Source organism: Triturus cristatus, chromosome 7 (genome assembly GCF_964204655.1).
Source record: "Triturus cristatus chromosome 7, aTriCri1.1, whole genome shotgun sequence".
NCBI lineage: Eukaryota > Metazoa > Chordata > Amphibia > Caudata > Salamandridae > Triturus > Triturus cristatus.
In genome coordinates, this window is record NC_140590.1 from 162480189 (window position 1) to 162505848 (window position 25660).

The 25660-nt window shown below is 48.2% G+C and overlaps 1 protein-coding gene across 3 annotated transcripts in view; it reads left to right on the forward strand.

The window, feature by feature from the left end:
• PSENEN (presenilin enhancer, gamma-secretase subunit) overlaps positions 1–25660 on the forward strand; it is a 77701-nt gene that overhangs the window by 47020 nt on the left and 5021 nt on the right. For all 3 annotated transcript variants that reach the window (XM_085615915.1, XM_085615914.1, XM_085615916.1), the window contains exons 2-3: positions 23765–23871; positions 24610–24714. In XM_085615915.1, the coding sequence (XP_085472041.1) occupies positions 23811–23871; positions 24610–24714 (166 nt within the window). In that variant the 5' untranslated portion in view covers positions 23765–23810. The remainder of the gene's footprint in view (positions 1–23764; positions 23872–24609; positions 24715–25660) is intronic.

Below are 25660 nucleotides of genomic sequence, written 5' to 3' on the forward strand. Positions count from 1 at the left end.
CAAAGAACTGAAAACACTTTTATTCAGAAACAAATCCCCCCCCTGCTCCCTCTTACTAATCCCCCCTGCTCTCTCCTCTTGCCCTCCTCAGAGTCTCTTTCCATTACCAGCGCTTGGACGCCCTCGGGCAGCAGACGCGCTCTATAAAACCCCTCACTTCACTTCACACTTCACTTCTGTGTGTACAGCCGGTCAGGAGAGAGGTGCACTGGCAGAGCTGTGGGGGTGTTTATCCGAGTACTAGAATATCTGTGGGTACAGCCGTTCAGGAGAGAGGTGCACTGGCAGAGCTGCGGAGGTGTTTGTCCGAGTACTAGAATATCTGTGTGTACAGCCGATCAGGAGAGAGGTGCACTGGCAGAGCTGTGGGGGTGTTTGTCCGAGTACTAGAATATCTGTGTGTACAGCCGATCCGGAGAGAGGTGCACTGGCAGAGCTGGGGAGGTGTTTATCCGAGTACTGGAATATTTGTGTGTACAGCCGATCAGGAGAGAGGTGCACTGGCAGAGCTGTGTACCTTTTTAGGTCTCGGCTAGCGAAGGCTGCGCTTGCGCAGTCTCGCTCGCCAGATTTAATGACTTGGAGAAGAGGGGCTTGAACCCGCCCCTCTTCTCTCCTCTTCTCCATTGGCTGGCCTCTTGAATGCTGGCCGGCCATTGGAGAAGAGGCTTGTCTCTCCGAACAGGCCCCGTCCTTTTCGGATTCGGGGCATATTTTTTGCTACTTTTCTCATTTTCTCCTCCAGCCAATGGCAAGAGGAGAGAAAAGAAAAACACGCCCCGAATCCGAAACCACCGCTGCCTTTCTCCGAGGCATTTCTGCTTCGCCTCGGAGAAAGGCGGCGGCGTTTTTCTCCCCACTCACTACATAATCCCTACATAACGTAATATTCACAGAACGTTTACTTACCTCTATCGACTTTAAGATATGACGACCCCAGGGGTCTAGCCAATTGAAAAACAGGCGCCGAATTTGTGCTTCTTTTGAACAGTTAACTAAGGTCAACAAGTAAGTTTGTGCCACAGTTGATCGGAATATGGCAATATTCCTTCTGCCAGCTGATTGCACACCGCCATACAAACAAGGAGCAAACTGTTCGTAGATTTACCCGAACTATGGAGAGGGGATGTGTCAAAGCAGAAACTAAATTGAACACAAACCGATAGAAGTCAGCATGGAGACCAAAATAGGACTATCAAATCGGTGTGACTGCTTCAATGCCCCCGTCCTATTGGAACCAAGGCAACCATACCAAAGGAGCACCATTTCCTAACTTTTGAAATATTATATTAGTTGAGAGTTTCTTCTTCTACCATCACTTTTTCTTCGCTCTTTGAAGAGACCCTTGCGAAGCATTTTTTTTTTAAACTAACCGATACAAAATTAAAAGATCCACATTTAAATGTTGAAAAGAGAATAAGCATACTTTCGGTTTTCTATAGTCCTGTACGGACTTTTGTGTCTATAGATAAACATTGTCTAATAAAGTTCCCTTAAAACATGGCCGCTCTTTCAATAGAAATGGGATACGTGCAAGTTGTCCCTCTTTAGTTTCTATCTCAGGCACAGTCCCAACACGAAACAAGACAGGGATCTGCTAGGTTGACTGACCTTTGGTTCAAGTGTTACCAGTTGTACATAGCTTGTAGTGATCGGAACCAATCCGAGCTGTGCGCGAGGATGTCGACTATTTACTTGATTGGCGGAGACCACGAAAGCCCGCTGTGATTGGTTACGAAGCCTGAGGCACAGGAGAGGCTCTGCTGTCAGGGCACTGTTGTTGGGGAACCTGTGTTCTCTCCGGACGTTCGCTGGGAGGTGAGTGACAGCAAAATAACTGGCGAACGTCGTAGATGGCGTGGTTAGCTCCTCCCGTGAGCAAAAGGCAAGGCTCGGCAGATGCTGCATCCTCGGTTTGTGTAATTCAAACTCCTGGTGCCTGAACCTCCCAGTGGGCGCACTGCTCTGTGTTCCCTCCTCCCGCGTAGGCTTACCTCGGCGCATTTTGAATGTTTGAAGCGCTGCGTTTCCACACTGTTCATGATGAATACAATTATTCTGAACCTGAGCTGCATGCCCAAATTGAACTTTTAATATTAGTGTTTTTGATTGTCTATTGTAAATTTTAACAGCCGTAGCGGATCACTCTGTGAAATTAATTCAATATATATGGCATCTTCCTGGCTGCAGGCGCTGTTCAAAGCGCGGTGTGTCTCGCACTGATTGCTATGGCCCCCAAATGCACGCACACTGCACTCTGTCACGATGAGACCGACCTTTAGGGTCTATTACAGCACCTTTAGCGTGTGGAACTTGCCTCGCACCACCTACGCCTGTAAACAGCGCATGCACAGACTGTTCTAAAAGTGCATGTACATACAGAATGCATGTGTACGAACTGCTAATGAGCCATGCATTCAAGCATAGAGTACTAGCCACAGCCGAGTGTCCTAATTTTACAAGCCATGCAAGTGCGTACAGCTACTACAATGTGCACACCTATAGACATGTACAAGCGGCAAAAGCTCCTTATTTACAAGCACAGGGTGTCACTTCTCTGTTTAATGCATGGACGGACTGGGCTATTGTGTCTGCTTGCGGTAGCTCCGTTTCTCCGTACCGATTGCTCATGCTTTGGTTATGTTTGATACAATGCTCAAGTATCGATTAACTGTAATAGTTTGTATATGTACAGCTTGCTACTTCATCTTGAACATGCACAGATAACTTTCTCTCTGCTCATACACTCCGTAAATCTGAAAAACTGAAAATCTGACCAAGGGTGTGCCACAGGGCTCATGTTTGAGCCCTACGCTGTTTAACATCTATGTGGTCCCCCTTGCTCCTCTTCTAAGATCTCTTGGGTTCATCCCCGTATCTTATGCGGATAATACCCAACTTATCTTCCCATTTGACAAATCCTCCACAACAGCTCAAGCATCCTTCTCCCTAGGTATGCTGACTATCTCGCAGTGGATGAGCGGCAATTTTCTTCAGCTGAATGCCAACAAAACAGATTATTCTCTACGGAGATGCCCCTATTATGTGGTCACCTTCTTGGTGGCCAGATGAACTGGGCCCGCACCCCCTCCCAAATTGACAGTAAAAAATCTTGGTGTACGATTTGACCAGGCTCTGTCTATGAAAGATCACGTCTCCCATACAGTTAGTGCTTGTTTTTTCACTCTGAGTCTTTTGAGGAAAGCCCTTCCTTATCTCCCGGACTCTCTTCGCAAGACACTTGTTCAAGCTCTTGTACTGAATAAATTGGACTATTGCAATGCCCTTATGGTCGCCGCTAATGACTCTGCCCTTAGTCGTCTGCAAATGGTGCAAAACACTACTGCTCGATTAGTCACCAATGCTCCATACAGATCAGCCTCACTTCCTTTGCTTCGTCAACTTCATTGGTTGCCAGTGCGGAAACGGGTCAAGTTCAAGCTTTGTTGCTTGACACACAAAGCACTGTGGGGCCCAGGTCCTTCCTATCTGGCCGAGAGGCTCCACCATTATACCCCCAGCCGCGACCTGAGATCCCGCTCCAAATCCCTGCTACTTATCCCTAGGACAAAGAGAACACGGTTGGGAGGTCAATCTTTCTCCTATCAAGCACCGTCCACCTGGAACCGGCTTGCCCTTCCTTTAAGACAATGTTCTGACTACCTCAAGTTCAGAAAGATTCTGAAAACCATCCTCTTCTCAGAATAACATCTCTCCATCCCCCCTGCACAGCTCTGCAAGCGCTGAGAGACCCCCTTGGGGTCAATTCACGCGCTATATAAACTATATAACATAACATAACGTAAGGCTCAGTCTGCACATGTGCTAACCACTTATACATTGTGCACATACATAGATCGTGTGGCTGTGCACAAGCGTAGATCTCATGCGCATATCTTTTGTTAAGGCTTCGCCTGTGTCTCGTGTACCCGCTACTCCCACAGATAACTCCTCTTAAATTGCGTGCAAATGTACTCTCTGTGCCCACATGCTGCTTGAGCTGATTCTATGGGCCTTAAAATACAGGCTGCTTGTGCGTATCAAGTCTGTCTACACACAGGTAATATATATAGTGTACACTGCAGACCTTTATTTTGCAGTATACGTGTGCCTCAGCAGTGCGTGCCTTGATAGACTGCTCCTCCACTGCTATCATGTATTTTACATCTGTATATGGTAACAAAATGTTTGTGCTCCTATGCGGATTGTCCTTGCTGTTTGCATTTAATCGGCTCTACATGCCGGTCTGTGCCCGCAATCTTCACTCCTTACACTACCACTGGATTATAAACCGAGGCTGCACCTTGGTGGCACCAGCTGTAGCCTAGGAGGCTTCCCAGTGCTTTGTGCAACTGTCTGTAGTGTCCGTGTTCACGGGCCTGTCAGCGCACGAAACAGTCCTTCACACTATTGTCGGTGTATGTTTTGGTCTGCTTTAGGCATGTTCTTGGAGATGTTATGGTATTTATTTCAATGGAAGAACTACATGTATATTGTGCGGTGTATACCAGAACACAGATACCCGGCCCACGGCCTCTGAAAATGCATGCCTTTTCTCTGTTTGTTTTTCATTGCGTGTAAAATGTACCTTTTTTTTTGTCATCACTGGTATCTGCTCCTCCTTCTGGTTTGGCGAAGGTCTTTTATAAATATAGTTGTGTACACAGTCTGTGTCCCACCTGTTGTAAGCTTGAATTCCTTTTCGTCTTACCAGCTGTACGTGTGTTTATTTGTAGACATTGTGTTTTTTTTCCTGCCGCATCGGGATAATTGTTGACTTTTCCACATTGTTAATGCCTCCGCAGCTCTGTGTGTGGGTGGCTCTGTGTGGGTGCAAATGCAATAGGTCTCGCATTTGAGTGATTAAGCTATTGACATTGTAAATAACAATGCCGTTTCTTTAAATGTTTTAAAAACAAAAACAAAAATAATGTCATGAGCAATGCCAATAGCTCTAACTTTAACAATGCCGAGACCGTTGCATTGTAAATGCTTGTTATCAGAGTGATAGGATATCTGTGTACAGCCGATCAGGAGAGGGGTGCACTGGCAGAGCTGCGGAGGTGTTTGTCCGAGTACTAGAATATCTGTGTGTACAGCCGATCAGGAGAGAGGTGCACTGGCAGAGCTGGGTAGGTGTTTATCCGAGTACTGGAATATTTGTGTGTACAGCCGATCCAGAGAGAGGTGCACTGGCAGAGCTGGGGAGGTGTTTATCCGAGTACTAGAACATCTGTGTGTACAGCCGATCAGGAGAGAGGTGCACTGGCAGAGCTGTGGGGGTGTTTATCCGAGTACTAGAATATCTGTGTGTACAGCCGGTCAGGAGAGAGGTGCTCTGGCAGAGCTGGGTAGGTGTTTATCCGAGTACTGGAATATTTGTGTGTACAGCCGATCAGGAGAGAGGTGCACTGGCAGAGCTGTGGGGGTGTTTATCCGAGTACTAGAATATCTGTGTGTACAGCCCGTCAGGAGAGAGGTGCTCTGGCAGAGCTGGATAGGTGTTTATCCGAGTACTGGAATATTTGTGTGTACAGCCGATCCGGAGAGAGGTGCACTGGCAGAGCTGGGGAGGTGTTTATCCGAGTACTAGAATATCTGTGTGTACAGCCGATCAGGAGAGAGGTGCACTGGCAGAGCTGTGGGGGTGTTTGTCCGAGTGCTAGAATATCTGTGTACAGTCGATCAGGAGAGAGGTGCACTGGCAGAGCTGTGGGGGTGTTTATCCGAGTACTAGAATATCTGTGTGTACAGCCGATCAGGAGAGAGGTGCTCTGGCAGAGCTGGGTAGGTGTTTATCCGAGTACTGGAATATTTGTGTGTACAGCCGATCCGGAGAGAGGTGCACTGGCAGAGCTGCGGAGGTGTTTGTCTGAGTATTGGAATATCTGTGTGTACAGCCGATCAGGAGAGAGGTGCACTGGCAGAGCTGGGTAGGTGTTTATCCGAGTACTGGAATATCTGTGTGTACAGCGGATCCGGAGAGAGGTGCACTGGCAGAGCTGGGTAGGTGTTTATCCGAGTACTGGAATATTTGTGTGTACAGCCGATCCGGAGAGAGGTGCACTGGCAGAGCTGCGGAGGTGTTTGTCTGAGTATTGGAATATCTGTGTGTACAGCCGATCAGGAGAGAGGTGCACTGGCAGAGCTTCGGAGGTGTTTGTCTGAGTATTGGAATATCTGTGTGTACAGCCGATCAGGAGAGAGGTGCACTGGCAGAGCCGTGGAGGTGTTTGTCCGAGTACTAGAATATCTGTGGGTACAGCCGATCAGGAGAGAGGTGCACTGGCAGAGCTGGGTAGGTGTTTATCCGAGTACTGGAATATTTATGTGTACAGCCGATCCGGAGAGAGGTGCACTGGCAGAGCTGTGGGGGTGTTTATCCGAGTACTAGAATATCTGTGTGTACAGCCGATCAGGAGAGAGGTGCACTGGCAGAGCCGTGGAGGTGTTTGTCCGAGTACTAGAATATCTGTGGGTACAGTTGGTCAGGAGAGAGGTGCAGTGGCAGAGCTGGGGAGGTGTTTATCCGAGTACTAGAATATCTGTGTGTACAGCCGATCAGGAGAGAGGTGCACTGGCAGAGCTGGGTAGGTGTTTATCCGAGTATTGGAATATTTGTGTGTACAGCCGATCCGGAGAGAGGTGCACTGGCAGAGCTGGGGAGGTGTTTATCCGAGTACTAGAATATCTGTGTGTACAGCTGATACGGAGAGAGGTGCACTCGCAGAGCTGGGGAGGTGTTTATCCGAGTACTAGAATATCTGTGTGTACAGCCGATACGGAGAGAGGTGCACTCGCAGAGCTGGGGAGGTGTTTATCCGAGTACTAGAATATCTGTGTGTACAGCCGATCCGGAGAGAGGTGCACTGGCAGAGTTGTAATTCAGTTTCAGTGCTTGAATACGAGGTAGTGCAAAAGACCCGGAGAAAAGTAGATTGGCGCAGCTTTGGGTTTCAGTTTTGGAATACTGGGAGGTGCACGTGGCTGAACTACATGTGCCTCTCAAGAACGGAACATCCGGGAGAGCTGTAGATCGGTATTAAGAGACATTGGCAGAATTCAAACCGAGTCTCTGCATGTGATTAGTATGGCTTTAGAATTGCAACACTGACGTGTATTGCGTTCTGTACGTGCCACTGTACTGCAGAAGCAGGGTGCACTAGAATTGGAGAGGTGGGTGCATTGGCACAGATGTGTGTTGCTGGTGGAATAGCAGTGTACTCTAGCTCAAAGCCGAGGGGCGTTGGCGGACGTGTTTAATAACGTGCTTTTCGTAGAGGTTTCTATGCACTGCCAGTAATGGGCGCTATCATGCTCCGTTCATGACTGACGAAACGATGAAAGGCATCGTTGGCCTTGCTGGGATTTGAACTCCTCGCCGACATCGGCCGAGCATCTTTGCGGTTACAGTGCGTTGTAGTCCAGTTTGGTACCAGGAAGAGCTGCTACACGCCGGTAGGTAGGTGCATTGGCATGGCTCTGAGTAGACTCGAATAATGGGCGTTGCCGGTAAGAACGTGCGTGCGGAGGAGGGGTGCTTGTAGGTCCAAGAGTGGCTGAATGCTTCAGGTCAGGGCTGAGATGCATTCGCAGAGCAGCACGTGTTACTCAGTAAAGGGGCTCGGGTTCAGTTGCTGCCCTTCTTTTCTTGTCTGTAGGTGGGATAGCAGAGCTGTTGGGAGGGGGTTATTTAAGGTGAACGTGAAATTGGTGGATTTTTCAAAGTTTCTAGGAAGTTCCATTGACGTCAGGGGACAAGGCGTGCTGCAGACGTGCTAAAAGAGTCGTTGCTCTGCAGTCCTCTCTCCATCAGAGATGGTGAGGCGCGTTGCAAGGTATGGAGGGGGCCTGAAGGTGCCTCTGTGGGGCAGGCATCCGATTCTGAATGTATTTCTGGCTTGAATGGAGAGCTCCTGGAGTTCCCTCAGAGCTGGAGTCATGTTCTCAAATGTCTTTAAAGAGCAGAAGACTGCGTTCATAGGGGCGAGAGAACCCTTTCAGTGCACCTCCTATGTGTACATTCAAGCAGTGAGCAGGGCAGGAACACTAGTCGAGTCTGCAGACCGGCACAAGAATAAGAGTAGCATCAACCCTTGTGCTGCCGTCATGTGCTTCAGGTTCATCTCTCTGCATAAGAAACCCTCCGCCATGGATATGCAGGGTCATGTGACTAGGCTTGTTTGCCACTACACAATTACATATTGGGAAGAAACGTGAATACACCACAAAACAAGCATTTACAATGCAATGGTCTCGGCTTTGTTAAAGTTAGAGCTATTGGCATTGCTCATGACATTATTTTTGTTTATGTTTTCGTTTTTAAAACCTATGGATTGTGTAGGCGGGTCTGCCAGAGATATGAAATGATGGACAGATGCAAGCAGTGAGCTCACGGATGACTGCATGACAGCCATTGGTAAACAGAAGGTGAGTGGCTTTGCTGACACAAGGAACAGGAAGCCAGCCATGGGCGACTATGCAGGACACTGTGGTACAGATATGGGCTTATGGAATTACATCAAGAACCTCATAGCACCCCTGCACAGCACTCCGCAGGCTGGTGGTAACTAAACAGTGCGTCCTGATTCACAACAAACTCTCCTTTGCCACATAGGTGACGGCAGTTACCAAGAAGGCAGTGCAACACCTGTGGTCACTAGGGGGCACAGTCCCCTTTCTGCTCTCCAACGTGTTGGATCTCTGTGTGATCATTTTGTGTGAACTATTGAAATAGCATTTTTATAGGATTCTAAAAAACACAAGTTTCAGAAAATGACAAGAATTATGCCACCTGGCTCATTCTTGTTTTAAGATTAAATAATGTTGGCACACGTATCCGTGAAGGGTGTTAATTGCCAACCACGGAGTTTACAACTCAAAAGGCTCTGGACTATCCTCACGTTGTATAGTCCATGCACTAAGCAAATCCAGAATGGCTGTCCAACAATAACAGTCAACCAAGTACCATGGATGAGTCCTACTAAGCCATTTGCTCATCGGTACGACTCCAGCACAAGAGGCCACAGGTAGATCTCACCACATGAGAAGACCTACTCTACATAAGGCCCTTTTTTAATCTTAGAACTTGAGTATTCCCTAAAGTTCAGACACACCCCAAGAAAAGACATTCACCATCATGGCTTACCACATGGGGACATTGGTTTACGCGTAGAGCATTCCAGTTCTGAACTCCAATTCACATGATGTTTATAAACCATACTGGCCCTTTGGCCAGCCAGGCGCTGAAGACCCAGCTCCTGTACCTGCCCACTACCAAACAGCGATGTGCTGGGTCTAGAGTTACTATCAAGGTGTTCCAGATTAACTGATTCCAATGAGACATCCTCGTCACTGAACATCCACCTTGTGCTCACCTGCCTCAAACTGCCAGATGGGGCAGAAAAGCAGACATATACTCCTCTTTCATCAGTCTGATGTATTTTGCAGAATAAAGCAAATATTTTACAAGTGCCAGGATCGTTGCTGCAGTTCCCGCAGTAAACACCAGGGGGTACGCCTATGCTGCTGAAAAAAGGCTTGCTGTGATTGCCTTCCGACAATTTCTTTCACTTTCCGGGTATCTAAACTGTTTGTATATAAATAAACTCATGTCTTCTCAAAACCACCTTATGAGATCGTGTTAGGAAAACCGATGTAACAATAATTCTGCCCAGAACCTACCCTCGAGTGCACTGGTAGCCTTTCCAACCGCCGTCAAAGGGACCAACACGAGTACACACCCCTCAGCGCACAGAAGACACACAACTGCTGTCACAGCCCTGACATGCAAGGCAGACCTCAGGCGCCGCACACAGTATCTCGGAGCACAGACCACAAAGATGGCTCTAGTGCGGGGGGGGGGGGCTCTAATCAAGGTGTTGTCGCGACTGAAAGGTAGTGCCGTCTTCCTGCGGGTTGTGCATGTGTAATGTGTATATTCAAGGCTACCCAATGTGGTATGCAGCGCTTAATGAAAGACAAAGTATAAAGTGATCGTCCTGCCTGCAAATCCCTTGCAATGTGTGCGACGCTGTCCCCGTTAACATCCGCACTGAATTCAACTATCTTGACTTTAAAAACACACTAGACATGTATCTCTGGCGAGTCCGCTGGGCACACACTCCGGCAGAGTCCGCTGGGCACACACTCCTAGCCAGAAGGGCAGGTTGGGTCACAGAGCTGCGCTATACAAGGATTTCAATAGTTCATCATGCCGCCATGAACACCACCGCCTTTCTCCGAGGTCAAGCAGAAATGCCTCGCAGCGGCATTTTCGGATTCGGGGGCGTGTTTTTCTTTCTCTCCTCTTGCCATTGGCTGGAATGTTTACATTCCAGAGGAGAGAAAGAAAGTAAAAAACACGCCCCCGAATCCGAAAAAGACGGGGCTTAAACGGACAGACGCCCCTCTCCTCCAATGTCTGGCCTCCCTTTAGGAAGCCAGCCAATGGAGAAGAGGGGCGGGTTCAAGCCCACTACTGAAAGACATTAAATCTCGCGAGCGAGACTGCGCAAGCGCAGCCTTCGCTAGCCAAGACCTAACAAGCACAGCCTTCGCTAGCCGAGACCTAACAAGCCCAGCCTTCTCTAGCCGAGCGTTAAAGCAAAGGGTAAACCCACAAATCACTGGGACCTGGGTAATTGAGCAGTATAAGGGAGAACGGGTCCCAGGATATACAGACTTATTAAAAACTGACACACAATCAATAACAAAGAATACAAAAAGAATGATGACAAATTTTATATGTCACTTACCCCTTTTACCTCACTCAATTCACTACCCCCATCATTCCCTTCCTTGGCACCCCGCACTGTTTGATCACAGTCGATTGTATTTATTAAAAATGTGTATTTTGCCAAAGTGTGATTAAATAACACTTTGTCATCATTCTTTTTGTATTCTTTGTTATTGATTGTGTGTCAGTTTTTAATAAGTCTGTATATCCTGGGACCCGTTCTCCCTTATACTTCTCTAGCCGAGACCTAAAAAGGCTGGGCTTGGTGAGCTGTTGACCAATTACTGTATGGCATGGATATGAACACGTGGTTTCTTCCAGACCTTCAGTGTGTTGTAGTATTTGTAGAGCATGTTATGTTATTATCGAGCCACCTAAGCACCCTCCTGGTCCATACTAATATGTAGCCCTTCAAACAGCACCTGTGGCATTTTTAAGACCCGTAATAACCTATTTTGCTATTTCCTAATTTAATGCTACCCAATTTTCCGACCTCCGAAAGATGGCAGGATGAGAAAGCCATACCAGGATTCAGCTCGCGCCCAGCAGATCACCGCATGTTTCTGCAGGGAGTGCTCAATTTACCATGTCATGACGCTGGCCTCGTTGTGTTCACGGAGAGCATAACCACAGATGTGGAGAGCAATTCGAAAGCTTCAGCCTGAAGTTTTATCGCCTCTGCGCATTTTCCAAGCGTGGGTTTTACATTTCTGACTGCACTTTACACCTGGAATATAGTTAACATAACGATATTATAAAAGAAACCTCAGGTGTTCTATATTAACCATCTGCTGGTTAACATGCGCTTTCAGCTTTTTCACGTTATAAAATTATAAATGTAATAAATAGAAACGCAGTAGGCACAGCCTGGCAGGTAGAATTCAATTGAATTGCAAATAAGAAAGTTTGTGGTTTAAGTGTATGCAGTTAAACCACAGAAGACGGAAATGACCATTAGCTGTTTGCTTTCTTATTATTAATAGCCCTCGTGATTGGTATCAACATGTACATATTTCACTTTCAACCACGACCACGACCACGTGGCGACCACGAACAACTTTCAGTATAACAGTAGTCCAGTTTGAACCCGAAATAAAAGGGTAGTCCTTTGATAATCCTGCCCAGAAGTTACAGCCAGTAGCCTTCTTTTGATTGCCTCGTTTTCATCGCACTCCTGCCTATTCGGTTGCTCGAAACTGTGAGCACGCAGAATATTTGAATTTTAAGGGCCTCTATTGTGGTGGTGTCAAGACCTTCCACCTAGATGGTCCTTTCCAATGCCACATTGATGGGCGTTGTCTATCCCGCCAAAAACCCCACGACTCTTTAACACTGACATTCTCACCCTGTCTCGTCCGTCAAAAACCCCTCAACTTATTGCAATTGACGTACTCCTAAGGACTACTCTGCAAACCCGTACCAGAATCTGCCATGCAAACATCTAGAAAGTACTATCCCAGATTACTAAAAGGTGCTGGAAAGCCACACTTATAGCCTACTGTGCGGTGTCCAAGTGCTTCTTAACTATATGTTCTCTGATTGTAGTTTAAGTGTTTGGAACGTGCTGTCCACAAAATTCAACCCTATGTACAATACTGTATGTACAATACTGTATTTGTGATACTACTCACAAAGCTTTTGCAAGTTATAAAGGTATTGAATCTCCTCCCTTTCTTTCTCCTCATTTCTTGCAGCTGAACACTTGATCTCAGACACGGTGGCACACACTGTAAGTCCTGTGTTGTGTCCTACTGGACACAGTCTAGTGTTTTGACCAGCCACTCCCACGAGGTGGCCCTTACACCCACCCCACACTCATCCAACACAGGTGTCACTGGTCAGGAGACCCTGCCAATAAAAGCGCCCGAGTGCACATGCTCGTGGCCGGTTCTAAGTACTATACCTGATTGTCTGTGTCACTTATATACAAACTATGTAGGCCGAGAGCCCACAACGTAACATTGGGACGAGAGTTGACCCTCGCACTGTGCAGCTCGCTGCTGTGCCTTGTGGGGAATGCAACAGCTTCGCCACCATCGCCTGCCCTGGAGAAGAGGGTGACCCTTCTCACTGTCAGGGAGACAGGTTGTCTCCAGCACCTTGCTTGTAAAGGCTGCCATCTGCCTGCAGAGAAAGACTACGAATAGCAAGCAGCATAATACAGTAAGAGCAGGATGCTGATGTCTGACATGCCCTGACCCTCCAGGGGTACTAGGGCTTACACCGTGCCAAACCCCATACCTTTAAGGCACCAGCAAGCAGCCCCTGTCCACCATATTTCCCAGGGTGAGGAGCGCCCTCCCAATTTTGTGAGCCACCCATATGCAACCCCGGCGAGGCCCGCAAATGTGCAGAGGCGCATTGACCTTGCAACAGGTCCGGCTCTAGAATTTGTTCTTTGGTAGGACCATAAAGAAGCATGGGTGGAGATGAGTGGGTACTGGCCAAAAAAGCAGCAAAGTATTTAATCGATTTGATATTCTACGCATTGGAATCTGTCCGCGTTTGACATTTTTATCACAATAATCAGCACCCAAAGAGCTACATACTTAGCTTTCTTTGAAGTGCTTCCGGCTTTCGGTAAGGGGAGGGTCTCTGCATTTCAAATCTTTGAGATGCAGACATTTAAGACTGCAGCATGCTCCTGGTCATGTGCAGCAGCAGAAACGTTTCTGCTGCCATACAGAGCCACTCTACAGCTTTTCATGTTTTAAAAAAACTTTGGCAGCTTTTTACTTTGCAAAGCATTGAAGTTTAAAAATACGATTCAATAAGCCCAGAATGTGAGAAAGTGCAATCTTTCTTGCATGGTATGCCCCCACTTTTTGTTGAAAGTACGTTGACTGAGTGTGCCCTGGGCTCCTGCCAATCAGGTACCCAGGGCCTATGTTCTTTCCCTAAAACTGTGCTGAAACCTAAAACCCAAATTGGCAAACTCTGGCCACATGTCAGCCCCTGGTAAATGGTACACTAGGTACCCAGGGCCTTGTGACCAGGGAAGGCCACTAAGGGCTGCAGCACTTATTGTGCCACCCTTAGAGGCCCTTACCCTGGCACACAAACACTGCCCTTGCAGGCTGTCTGGGTACAGAACAAAACAGAGTCGACATGGGGGCGTACATCAGCCACCCCTCTAGCTGGGTGCCCTATGCCAGTGGTGTGGGTACAGGTGCATGAGCCCTGTGCCCCTACAGTACCCAGGTCCATTCTTGGGCACTAAGTGCAGTGCTGCCATTTAAGAGTATATGGTGCTGGGAGATCGTCAACACGAACTCCACAGCACCATGATGGCTCCACTGTAAACTGAGAAGTTTGGTATCAAACTTCTTAGCACATTAAACCCGCACTGATGCCAGTGTGGGATTTAATGTACAATGCACGACATAGGGCATCTTAGAGATGCCCCCTGAACCTAACCTACATTCCACGTTTTGTCTAAGGGTCTGCCTAGACTGCCACACAGCAGACATGTTGCTGGACCCCTGGGTAGAGAGCCATCCGCTCTCCTGGGCCTGCAACAATGCAGGGATGTGGGCGAGGTGCTAGGTCTCCTCCCCCAGGATGGGCAGGGGAAGCTTCAAAGGCATGCTGCCTTTGTGAGCTTCTCCAGGCCACTTGCTGTACTCAGTAACTGGCCCCTACAGGTTCTGACCCCCACTCTGGAGGGAAGACTTGCCGGAAACCCCAAGGAAGGAAAGGAGTTGTGCCAGCCTCTGCCAACCCCATCCCTCAGGTGGGGGAGGCGAGGTGAAGCACATCGCCGGGCTCTCGCCATCTTGAAGATGGGAAGCCCTACCCAATCAGGACTAAGTTACTGCCCCCCTCCCACAGGAGAGTGGCAGGATAGGGGGTGAACCCTGCCCTTTACCTACCTGTAACGCCCCTAAATCTAGTATTTAGGGGCACCCTGAACCTTCCTTCCTTGTATCCAGATTCCGAAACAGCAAAGAAGATCAAGAAGATCTGCCGTGCAGCTCCTAACAAGAGAAAGACACCAACTGCTTTGGCCCCAGCCCTACCGGCCTGTAGACCCTCGAACCGGCTCCTGCTAAACCCCGGCATCTCCAGTGGTCCGCAACCTCACAAACCCCGGAGGACCTGGCTACCTTGTGACTCTGAGCAACTGGGACTCCCACGAGCAGTGGTACTGCTCAAAGCAAGTAACTGACCCCTGGCATCAGCCAGGAACCGCGAACCCTACACACTCTGCACCCGCCTGGCCTGTGCCGGAGTGGACCAAGACCACGAGGACATCCTCCCCCGGCGACTGTGACGCCCGAATCCAGCACCCAAGGACCTACCTCGACGCTCCTGACAACGCCTGCAGCCTCAGAACCAGGGACCCCTCCAACCGCGACCAGCAGAGGGTAAGATTTCCCGACGCCAAAAGGCACCCCTGCAACTGGCGCCCTGCGGCCCCCTGTACCCAAGTCTTGGGTGCCTACCTAACCTCCAACTACCCAACTTACCTCTCGAAGTGGTGGTCGCACCTGAAGAATCTTCGTCCCCGAGCTTGCAGCCTTTGTACGTTCTTGAGCTTCTCCATTGCAATCCATTGAGCGCCCAGCGACTCAAAAGCACCCTGCACCCAGCCGCCCGAGTGGCCCTGGCAGTGCAACTTCTACTCTAACCTACTTCCCCATTTGCCCTGAGCAAGTGACCAGGAGCCCAGCTCCCACAGCTGCGTGGCCTGCTAGCCAGCCGCCACCAACCACAGGCCCCCTACCTCCCATAGGATAACATTGGGCCTAACTCACTCTGCACCCGGCTGCCCCTGTGCTGCTGAGGGTGTAACAACTGTACTTGCCTGACCCTGGGAGACCCCTGAGTCTATGCCCAGAACCTTAACTCTGCTAGTCGAGTACTTACCCCAAAGCCGATAACTCACTTTTCTTCCATAGGGTAACATTGACTGGTTTCACTTGGAAATTCTTCTAAGTGTGGAGTTTCTAAACTTTAAAATATTTACCTAAAATCAACCGAGTGACGAAAACGAAAATACTCACCTGCTATCAGGAGAGATCCCAGTGCTGGATCTTGGTGCCCAGCACTGACCCTGAAACGTAATTACAACCATACTTGCCGCTAACCCAATTTTCTCCCATAGGAAACCATTGACTGTTTTTCTGTGAAATTTCTTCCAAGTGTCGATTTTTGCAAACTACAAATATTCTTTAAAAATCGCACCAACTGTGAAAACGTAATTACTTACCTGCTTTAGATAGATGTCCCAGTGCTGAACCTAGGAGCCCAGCACTGGATTACAAAAGTAAAGAGAACATACTTCACCTATAATTTGAAATACCTTCCATAGGATAACATTGCCTGGTTTTTGCTGAAAAAGTTTCTAAGTGTCGATTTTGCAAACTTTCAAATATTCGTTAAAAATCGCCTGTATAACAAACACATTCTTTCAACTGTTTACAGGTGATGCCCCAGTGCTGGATCCAGGATCCAACACTGAGTTAGAAAAAGTAACAATAACCCCACTTACCTGCTAAGTGAAATTTCTCCCATAGGATAACATTGGTGATTCTAGGAGAAAAAGTTTCTAAGTGTCAACTTTTAAAATACCAAAATATTGTTTAAAAATCACTACTGTAACCAAAACGCTTTTACTCCACTGTTTACAGGAAATGTCCCAGGACTGAATCCAGATCCAGTCCTGTGGTTAGAAAAGTAGTCCTGAAAGTAACTAATTGCATTTAACTAGAAATTCCCATTGAGCTCAATGTATTATTGTGTTTGAAATTGTGTTGCCTATTGCAACAACTGTGTCTATTGCATTCAAAAGCCTATTGCATATTTAAAGTATTTATCTAAAGTCTCTGTCAGAGGCCGGGTTCTGGGATACCGGGTTTACCCTCACCTAACCCGATCACCGCTGTTTCCCCCTTGCAGTCGCCGGACTCAGACCCCGCATGGACCGCATCATCCGACTCTCCCTCTTCCTGGCTCTGGCTCTTTAAGGAAGAGACTGACGACTCCAGCCCCCACCTCTGGGGGTGGACCCACACCGCGTCATCTGAAGCAAAAAGCCCAACAACCAATGAAGGAGTCGGCGTTTGAGGGAAGGAGGAAGGAGCTGAGCCAGACGACGGACGGAGCCAAGAAGAATCGGATGATTCCCCGGTATTGCAGATCTCGGAGGAGCCCGCTGCAGAGAAGCCTGGAGGCCATCGTTCCCGTGAAGCACCCCGCCACGGTCCCGGAGGAACGTGGTTGAGCAGGTACGTCAGCGCTTGCTGGGTACCGGGAGGCGGGTAGGGCCAGGAACCGAGGGAGGAGTGGGGCTGCCAGCTGGGGAGTCCTAATAACTGCGCGCTCCCGTCTCCCTAACGCTCCCTAGGTGACGGAATCCCTCCCTACACGGCCCCGCAGCCTCATAGAGACGGGTGATATCCCCTCACACCCCTTCCCTCAGCAGCGCCACCGCTAAACGCCCTAATTGGTGCTTTTTCTTTCTTTGTTTTGGGTGCGCTACCCTGATACATACCACTGGCCACCCCTCAAACTGGACGAGGGATACGAGACGACGCGTATCAAGGAGGGAGAAGACATCCCCCTGGAGGACAGCGTGGAGGACTCAACCACATTATTGTTTCTTTGGTTCTCTCTGTACCAGTGAACTTACAAATTCCCCATTAAAACTATAAGCAACATCCTAAGTCTGTGTCGCGGTATTCCTGCCCATTCCGACAGCCTCTCATTCAGAGAAAGTATATTTTGAATCTGTTGTTGGTTCTAAAATAAAACAACCATATATTTTTATACAAACCCATTGGCCTGGAGTTCAGTTCTTGAGTGTGTGAGACCATTTGCTGACTGAGTGTGTACAACAAATGCTTTACACTGTCCTCTGATACTGCCTTACTGCTCGACCAAGCTACCACTTTAGAGAGTAAGGTTATATCTAACTCTAGCCTCTGCCAAACCTCTGGGGACTGTGGACTCTGTGCACACTGTACCTATTTGGGAACAGTATATACAGAGCCACTTTCCTACACAGAATCATAATTGAGTTTTCAGGATATCTATGCTGGTCATTTGTGCATCACAGCTGCTAATAAACTCTGCTGACTTCACACATCTCCATGGGCCTGAAAGTAGCCTATGTCAATGGTGTTAATCACTCAAACGATACGGGAAAACCCAGAGGGCTGCATGCCCCTTTGAAACATTAAGGTGAAAACGCTTGTTTTTCAGTCCTGGGTGGGCCAGGGTATTCCTTGGGTGGGCCTGGTCCACCTGGCCCACCCTCTAGAACCGGGCATGCCTTTAAAAGAAGTGGGATTTATTTGCTGCTATTATGAGCCTTTCTGGCGCAGGCACTTACTGCCTATTCTTAAAGCTGATTGGTTTTGCGAATACAAAGAGCATTTTATTTTCTCCGACTGAGATATGAGCAGGCTTGTTTGCCGCTCCGTTGGAGGATATTTAAAAAGTGCCCTGTGCTGGTGCAACGTAATTAATTTTTAGACTACTTTTTAGCGTAACCTGTTTTCTGATGGTTAGGATATGTTATGCTTGTGTATAGCTGTATATGGATTTTTAATGATTTTATGACGTCTTATTACTGCTGTTCTTTTATGATTATTGTTGAATAATCGATTTGAGATATGATGATGAAGGTATTCGTCAGATCCACTACTGCAACAATATCTATTTTCTTTCTTTATTTGAAGTTGTACATAGTCAGTGCTTTAAGCAGGCGGGTCGTCTCCAGTCCTGAGTACCCGCACTTCAGTTTGAAATGGAGAGTTCCTGCGCGTCTCAGCACTACAGGAATACAGCTAATGGGAGATACTCTTCAGGAGTACACAGGTGTTCTAGATAGAGAGTACCTGCACTTCAATTTAAAATGGAGCGTTCCTGCGCTTCTCACCACTGTAGGAATACAGCTCATGGGAGATACTCTTCAGAGTACACAGGTGTTCTAGATGGAGAGTACCTGCACTTCAATTTGAAATGGAGAGTTCCTGCGCTTCTCACCACTGCAGGAATACAGCTCATGGGAGATACTCTTCAGGAGTACACAGGTGTTCTAGATGGAGAGTACCTGCACTTCAATTTGAAATGGAGAGTTCCTGCGCTTCTCACCACTGCAGGAATACAGCTCATGGGAGATACTCTTCAGGAGTACACAGGTGTTCTAGATGGAGAGTACCTGCACTTCTCAGCACTGCAGGAATACAGCTCATGGGAGATGCTCTTCAGAGTACACAGGTGTTCTAGATGGAGAGTACCTGCACTTCTCAGCACTGCAGGAATACAGCTCATGGGAGATGCTCTTCAGAGTACACAGGTGTTCTAGATGGAGAGTACCTGCACTTCAATTTGAAATGGAGAGTTCCTGCGCTTCTCAGCACTGCAGGAATACAGCTAACGGGAGATACTCTTCAGGAGTACACGGGTGTTCTAGATAGTGAGTACCTGCACTTCTATATTTCCACTTGACCCACGGTATATAATACACACCACATTCGGGTGACACCAGAACCTTTTTTCAGGTTGCCAGAATGAAAAACACACTATAGACACGGCGCACCTTGTTATGAATCGATATTAGGAGATTACATTGTGCGAGTCTACATAAAGACAGCATATACACTAGCGCGAGGACACAGGTATGCAAGAGACTGGTGTAACTCGTCATACAAGTCAGGACTGTAGCCATTAGACGCAGCATAGTAAAACTTGTGCTCACTGGTAGAAGTGTTAAGATAACCCCATGACTGCAGTCAGAGAGCCTGAAAAGATTTCACCACGGGGTGTGGGAGGGGGTCCAAGATGAAAGCTGCCAAGCCAGGTTTTCAGGATAACCGCTGCATGTGAATTTGTGTCATGTGATAAGCTGAACATCTGGCACGGACCCAGCCCTCCTGGACCAACGCTGGACTCCATGACAGTTATAAGAGAGATGAAGTAATGGCGGTGGGCGCGCGAACAAGTCTTTGCGGCTGCGCCCCTTGACCCCAGCTTCACTTCTAGAGAAACAAAAAGCCCTACTGACATCCCGAGCGCCTAGAGACTCTTGGGTAGCGAGTGCTAATCAATCAGTCAATAAAACCTCCCCATCATTACTGCAGAGGTCCAGATGTTAATTTTAAACATCCTGGAACAATCATGAACACATTATCTCCTGTAATGAGGTGTGGTAAGGTAAGGAGTACTTTATTGAGACAATCAAGTGTGCTAAAGTGCCAAGTGAAAGGTACACCAAGAGAAAGTCAGCAAGACAATACACAAATGTAGCCAAGTTTGTTAAAAAGTAAAAAGCATATAATGTTAGAAAGGTGTGTTTAAAAATGTACCCTTTAATGGTTAATTTCAGCACCTTTAAAAGTGAGGGTATTAATAGCATAACATGATGGTCAAGCAATAGCGCGATCTTCTTTAATGAGTTACAGCCCACTGACTCTGGAATACGTTTGGTTAGGAAAAGCATGTAATATTCTGCAAACCTCCACAGTGGCTGCCTGTCACGCACGACACCTTTAGCCCGACCTGTGTTTTTTGTTTTCTTTTGTACTTACAGCACTTTGCATTCTGGAACTTTTGGTTTTGCTTTTCCCACTAAAAAATAGACGCTGCACCCTGAACTTACCCTCCCATGACCAGAGGACGGTAACTCATCATCGGTACACAGCAGGGCCCTGTGCAGCTCATCCTCAGATATATTGGGGCACTGTGCTACATAAGTGGGCAGCGTACGGAGCACCACTGCTAGGCACCATACCCTCACAGAGTCCACTGTGCTAGATCCCCACAGAGTCCACTGTGCTAGATCCCCCAAACAGACGCCACTGTGCTAGATCCCCCAAACAGACGCCCCTGTACTAGATCCCCAAAACAGACGCCCCTGTGCTAGATCCACATAAACCATAGAGTTCCATGTGCTAGATCCCCAGAGTCCACTGTGCTAGAGCCCCCACCCCCAGCCATTGAATTCCATGTGCTAGATCTCCACCAACACTACAGGCCCCTGGGCCAGATCCCCATTACGATCTTTATGGGGGAGGAGGGGTGAGGTCTGCCTTCTAGCGATGCAGTGACTTGTGATGGGTGAGTGAGATGCTAGTCGGGTGACACTTTACACCTCCCACGTCCACATCGCTCCGGGATCTGAGGTCTCTGCATGGCGGTAAGCCTGCTTCCAGCGGCAGGGGCAGTACAGGCACCAAGATTTGTGTGCCACGGGTGGAGGGCTGCTCTCCAGTAAGGCAGCGACATGTCATGTGATGGAAGATGTCATGGGTGAGAGCTCGCCCTGCCGCTTGCCCACAGCGCTACTCTCCATGGCAGACAAGGGCTTACTTTCGCCCTAGAGTGGAGACACTGCCCCTCCCCCCTCCGCCAGGTGATGTGTTCCCACAAGGGCTGATGTTGTTTGATTGGTGGGGCTTACTCCACCTAGCTCCCCTGTCCTTTGTAGGAGTGTCCGAAACTGATTATATTGGCGTGGAATATCGACTCCAGCTGAGACCATCTGCGCGTGAGTCTGAGACCTGTGCCTGGGGATCTGCCCAGATGTCTGGGGATCGCCTCACGTGCCCGGAGAACTCTTCCCTTCCCCCCCCCCCCCCCACCCTCCCCGGTCCATAGAAGTGTCTGGAGATCTGCTCGCGATCCCGCAAACCTACCTCTGTGCATGGCGATCTGCCTGGATATCTGCCCGAATGTCTGGGGCTCGCCTCACATGCCTGGCCAACAGTCCATGGAAGTCCACCCCCGAGTCTGGAGATCTGCTCGCAATCCGGGGACCTGCCCGAGGTTTAGGGACAAGCAGTCTGGTTCGCTTGAGGCTGCTGAAGGAAACTGAGCGCGCGAGACGCCGTGAGCGTGCACATCTGTTGTGCGGCCGCAAGATGACATCGCCAGAGAAGAGACGGTGTGGGTGTGCAGATCAGCTGTCTGGGCAAGTGCACATCTCCTGTCCCCCTTCGGCAACCAAGTCGACAACAATAGATCTCGCCAAGGCGAGCAGCGCATGCGCTGCGTCGCTAGCGAAGACCTAAAAAGAGGCCCAGAGGGAGCAGATGAATGCATAGAGATAAAAGGGCTATCATGCAAAGGAAAAGGTAGAGCCCTTCATCTTAGCAAGCTACTGCAGCTGGAGAAGAGTGCCGCCTAGTGGTTTTATTCACTCCACCAGACAGTGACTACAGCAATACAAGAGATTAAAGTTGGAGGCTCCCAGCTTAAACCCCCTCCCAAAACATTTTGACACCAGCATTGGGCAGAGTTATTTAGAACCCTCACCGCGTGCAGCCTCACCACCTCACAGCAGCATACAAACAATCAGGGGTAAGGCACATTAAAAGACTGAATTGCGGGACTGTTCAGATCTGACTGCGCACCCCGCATGCCCACGGGCACATCACTCATTTGGTCAGCTCTACTCAAAGTGAGGTTCTCAGCTGTTGGAGAGACCACCCATCAAGGAGGACAGATATGCTAAAGGCACTACATCCGGTCCACAAGCTAGCCAGCGCACCACAACCCCAGCACTGAGTGGCCACCATTGGCCCATCAAGGAGAATATCATTTACAGTAAGTGCCTGGTTGCCATGCAGATGCCAGAAAAAGAGACGCTGCACATGCCCAGTGACACCAGCGGTCCTCAGACAAGAGTTTGTAATTATTTTGGTCTTATTTTCTTCCATATCAGACCAGTGGTCTGACTCTAAATCTTAGTAAGTTGCTGTCACTTTTCTAGTATAGCTTGACAAATCAATTTTTAATTTATTTGTATGTCTAATTCAACCAACATGAGGCTACTCAAGAATTGAGATTTTTCCTTATGCTCGTGTTCCTGTAGTAAATTATTTCCTTTGAGCTGATTGGCATCCCTGTTTGTATTTACTCTCAATTCGATCATTTAATGGCGCCCTCGTCCCTTCCCTCTTCGGCTCCTAGTCTTCTATTGTGCTGCTTCTTTTCATACATTATAAACATTCTTTTTATCTGCAAAATCCTTCTTGTTCGAGGTCGTGCTAGCCATGGATGTTTTACTTTCTAGCAATACTTTTGCTTCTATTAATATAGGTTTCCTCTGGCCTTAAACAGTTCAAGTGTCTTATATTTAAAATTAAAAAGGCTGCCGGATTTTTTTTTTGTCATTGTCAATAGTGCTGAGTAGTTTGTATAAACCCTCTGTTTCTTGCCGAGTCCTGAAAATGCAGCAGGTCCAGTCCACGCCTGTATTGTTCTGGTTCTAGATTCGTTTAACTTGTAGGCACACTGAATTGTTCCATGTCTCCAGTGAGATGGAACAGGTTCCTGTGTATGGGGTTTGTGATGCTACCCCATGCCAGATATGCAGTCAAAGGACAGTTTAAGCCACCGCTAACCATAGCTGAAGAGAATGTGTGCATGCAATGCGTGAAAAGAGTGTTTTTGCATGCCTGTGTTTTGAATTCTTTCGAAATCAAAGCCAGACCTACTGACTTTGCCAATGCTTGCTTTATCATTTTTGTCTCCGAGGAGGTAAATGAGAAAATAAACCCGTTTAGCCCTCTCTTCTCTGCCCATATACACGAGCCAAGCAATGGGTTAAACATGTTTTTCTATTTGTGTCCGATTCTGGGCCAATGCTAATCTAAGAGAGATTTCCAGTCCTGGTCGAGCTCTGCAGGGCACTTTCTTCTCCAAGGAGAGTTTCATGGCTTTTTGCTGCCGTCTTTTAAAACGTGTTGCATCTTATAGCTTATTGGTGGTTGAAGCTTCCTCAGGAGTTGATGCTCCCTTTGGAACTTGAAACATCTGTCGGTTTTGTATCTTTCGAATTGCTTTAATGTGATTGCACACTCTTTACGGTTTCAAGAAGGAAATGTTGAGTAACTCTGAAGTGTTTGCGTTATTATGTTATGAAAGTCCTACTGTAGCCTGTACACTAATACTTGTTTTTAAGCTTGGAGTTCTGAATCAAATCAGGTATTCCTTCCTTCCTTACTTTGCTTGCAGACTTTTAATGCGAGTCACCTGTTTTGAGTTTCTAAATCCCTCCTTTGATCGCCCTTCCAGATTCCCTCCCTTGACCATACACTGACAAAGCGTTCAATCGTGAAAAATGAATCTCGAAAGGGTGCCTAACGAGGAGAAGCTGAACTTGTGCCGGAAGTACTATTTGGGTAAGTCGTTGGGGGCTTTGGGACAGGGGCCGCGTTCAGTCCAACAGTGGTAGAGGGCTATGGATCCCAAGTAGTGTGCAGCTGGATGGACAGGAGTGTGCACTGTGCCAAGGCGGGAGGGGCTGGATCAATCTTATTGAGAGGTCGAGGCAGCATGGACCACCCATAGGCTTTGTAGAATAATGAGCTATGCAGGAGCTTATGAAGGAGAGCCAAGGTTGAAGTGGAGGACGGACCGAGGTCTAGGGATGATGGTGAAGAGGAGACGGACACGAAAACCAGCCACCACACATTTTAGTATTGTCTCGGGAGCAAGCCAAGAGAAGGAAGGATGGCCCATGTAGAAGCACAGTACCTCCAGAGCGTGAACTCCTATCCTCTGCAGCCCCGCAGACCTGGCACCCTACTGATGTCCAGGGATAGTATGACCACTCTTACAGCTGGCCACCTTCTAACAGAGTGGGGGTTGGGGGGAGGGTACAGTTAGGTATTCAATGTACAGAATACGAAGGCCACTACCTTTGTGAGCAGAGAGCCCCTCTCTAGGCTACTGGGGTTTGTTATGTTCTGCAGATTTGTAGAGCGCTCCTCTCGCCCAGGAGGGTATCCTGGCTCAGAGCATGAGTCTAGCCGGGCCTAGTGGACTACTCGAGCGCATGCTTCTGGAGTGTGTGGGGCTGGGGGCCCGAGGGGCGTCACTGCTCTGACCTTTCTTTTTACCTTCTTTCTCGTTCACAGGGGGCTTTGCGCTGCTGCCTTTTCTCTGGCTGGTGAACGTGTTCTGGTTTTTCAGGGATGCGTTCCTGAAACCTGCATTTACGGAGCAGCCGCAGATAAAGGGCTGTAAGTATGTGAACCCACCAACGAGGTTTCTGTCTATGGTAGGTGACAGAGGGGCAGAGTTCAGTGGTAGAGCATGTAGTCCATTGGTCCGTTTTATCTTCCCGTGCTGTTAAGCACATTCCCTTTCAAGATCCTGATCCCTAATAATCACCGGCTGCAATACTGCCCCCTTGTGGAATCCGAGAAGTCTGCAAGAGACCAAAGGGCGCAGCAGGAATTCACTGTGCTGTGGAGTGTGTGCTCTCTCAGGCTGTGGCGGTACAGGGCTGCACTGCAGCAATAGGACAGTCATCTACTGCCTCTGCTGTGGGGGGCACTGCTGACACTACTGTAGGGGTACCTGGACGCACTACTGGAATGGTCACTGCTCATACTTGTAGTGGTGATGGGTACACCCTGGACACTACTTTCTCCATCTTCCTCTTGGATTGTACTCCTACTGGTGCAAGTGCAGCAGTACAGTTAGTTACTTAGTCTTTTCCACTAGGGGTGAGCAGGTGTGTTGGATTCTTTGAACTGTCCAGTGTTCGAAACTTTATTCTAATGAAAATTTGTGTCCGGATTCTCAATAGAGGGTCACGTGTGTGCATTGTAATGAAAACAAGTTTCCCCTGGCCCTCTCATTACACCATAGACAGGAGTTCAATTCTTCAGAGTCTCTTTCTAGCTGCTTCTCCTCATACAAGAAACACAGCAGGTTATAACGAGGGGCGAGTTGGCATTCGAGGAGCCCATCTTCCAAGGTTCCTGCTTAGCAGATTGGCCCCTGGGCTTATCACTACACAGAGTGTTTTCACCTGACTAGTTTCAGTTATCTGGGACTAGCTTAATTTTATATCTGAGGTCCACAAAAAGTCCATGATTGTTTTCAGTCCGATTTCCAGTAGACAATGCAAATGATTCCAATCATGAGTTCTTAGACACCTCTCTCCCAGTTTCCACTCCC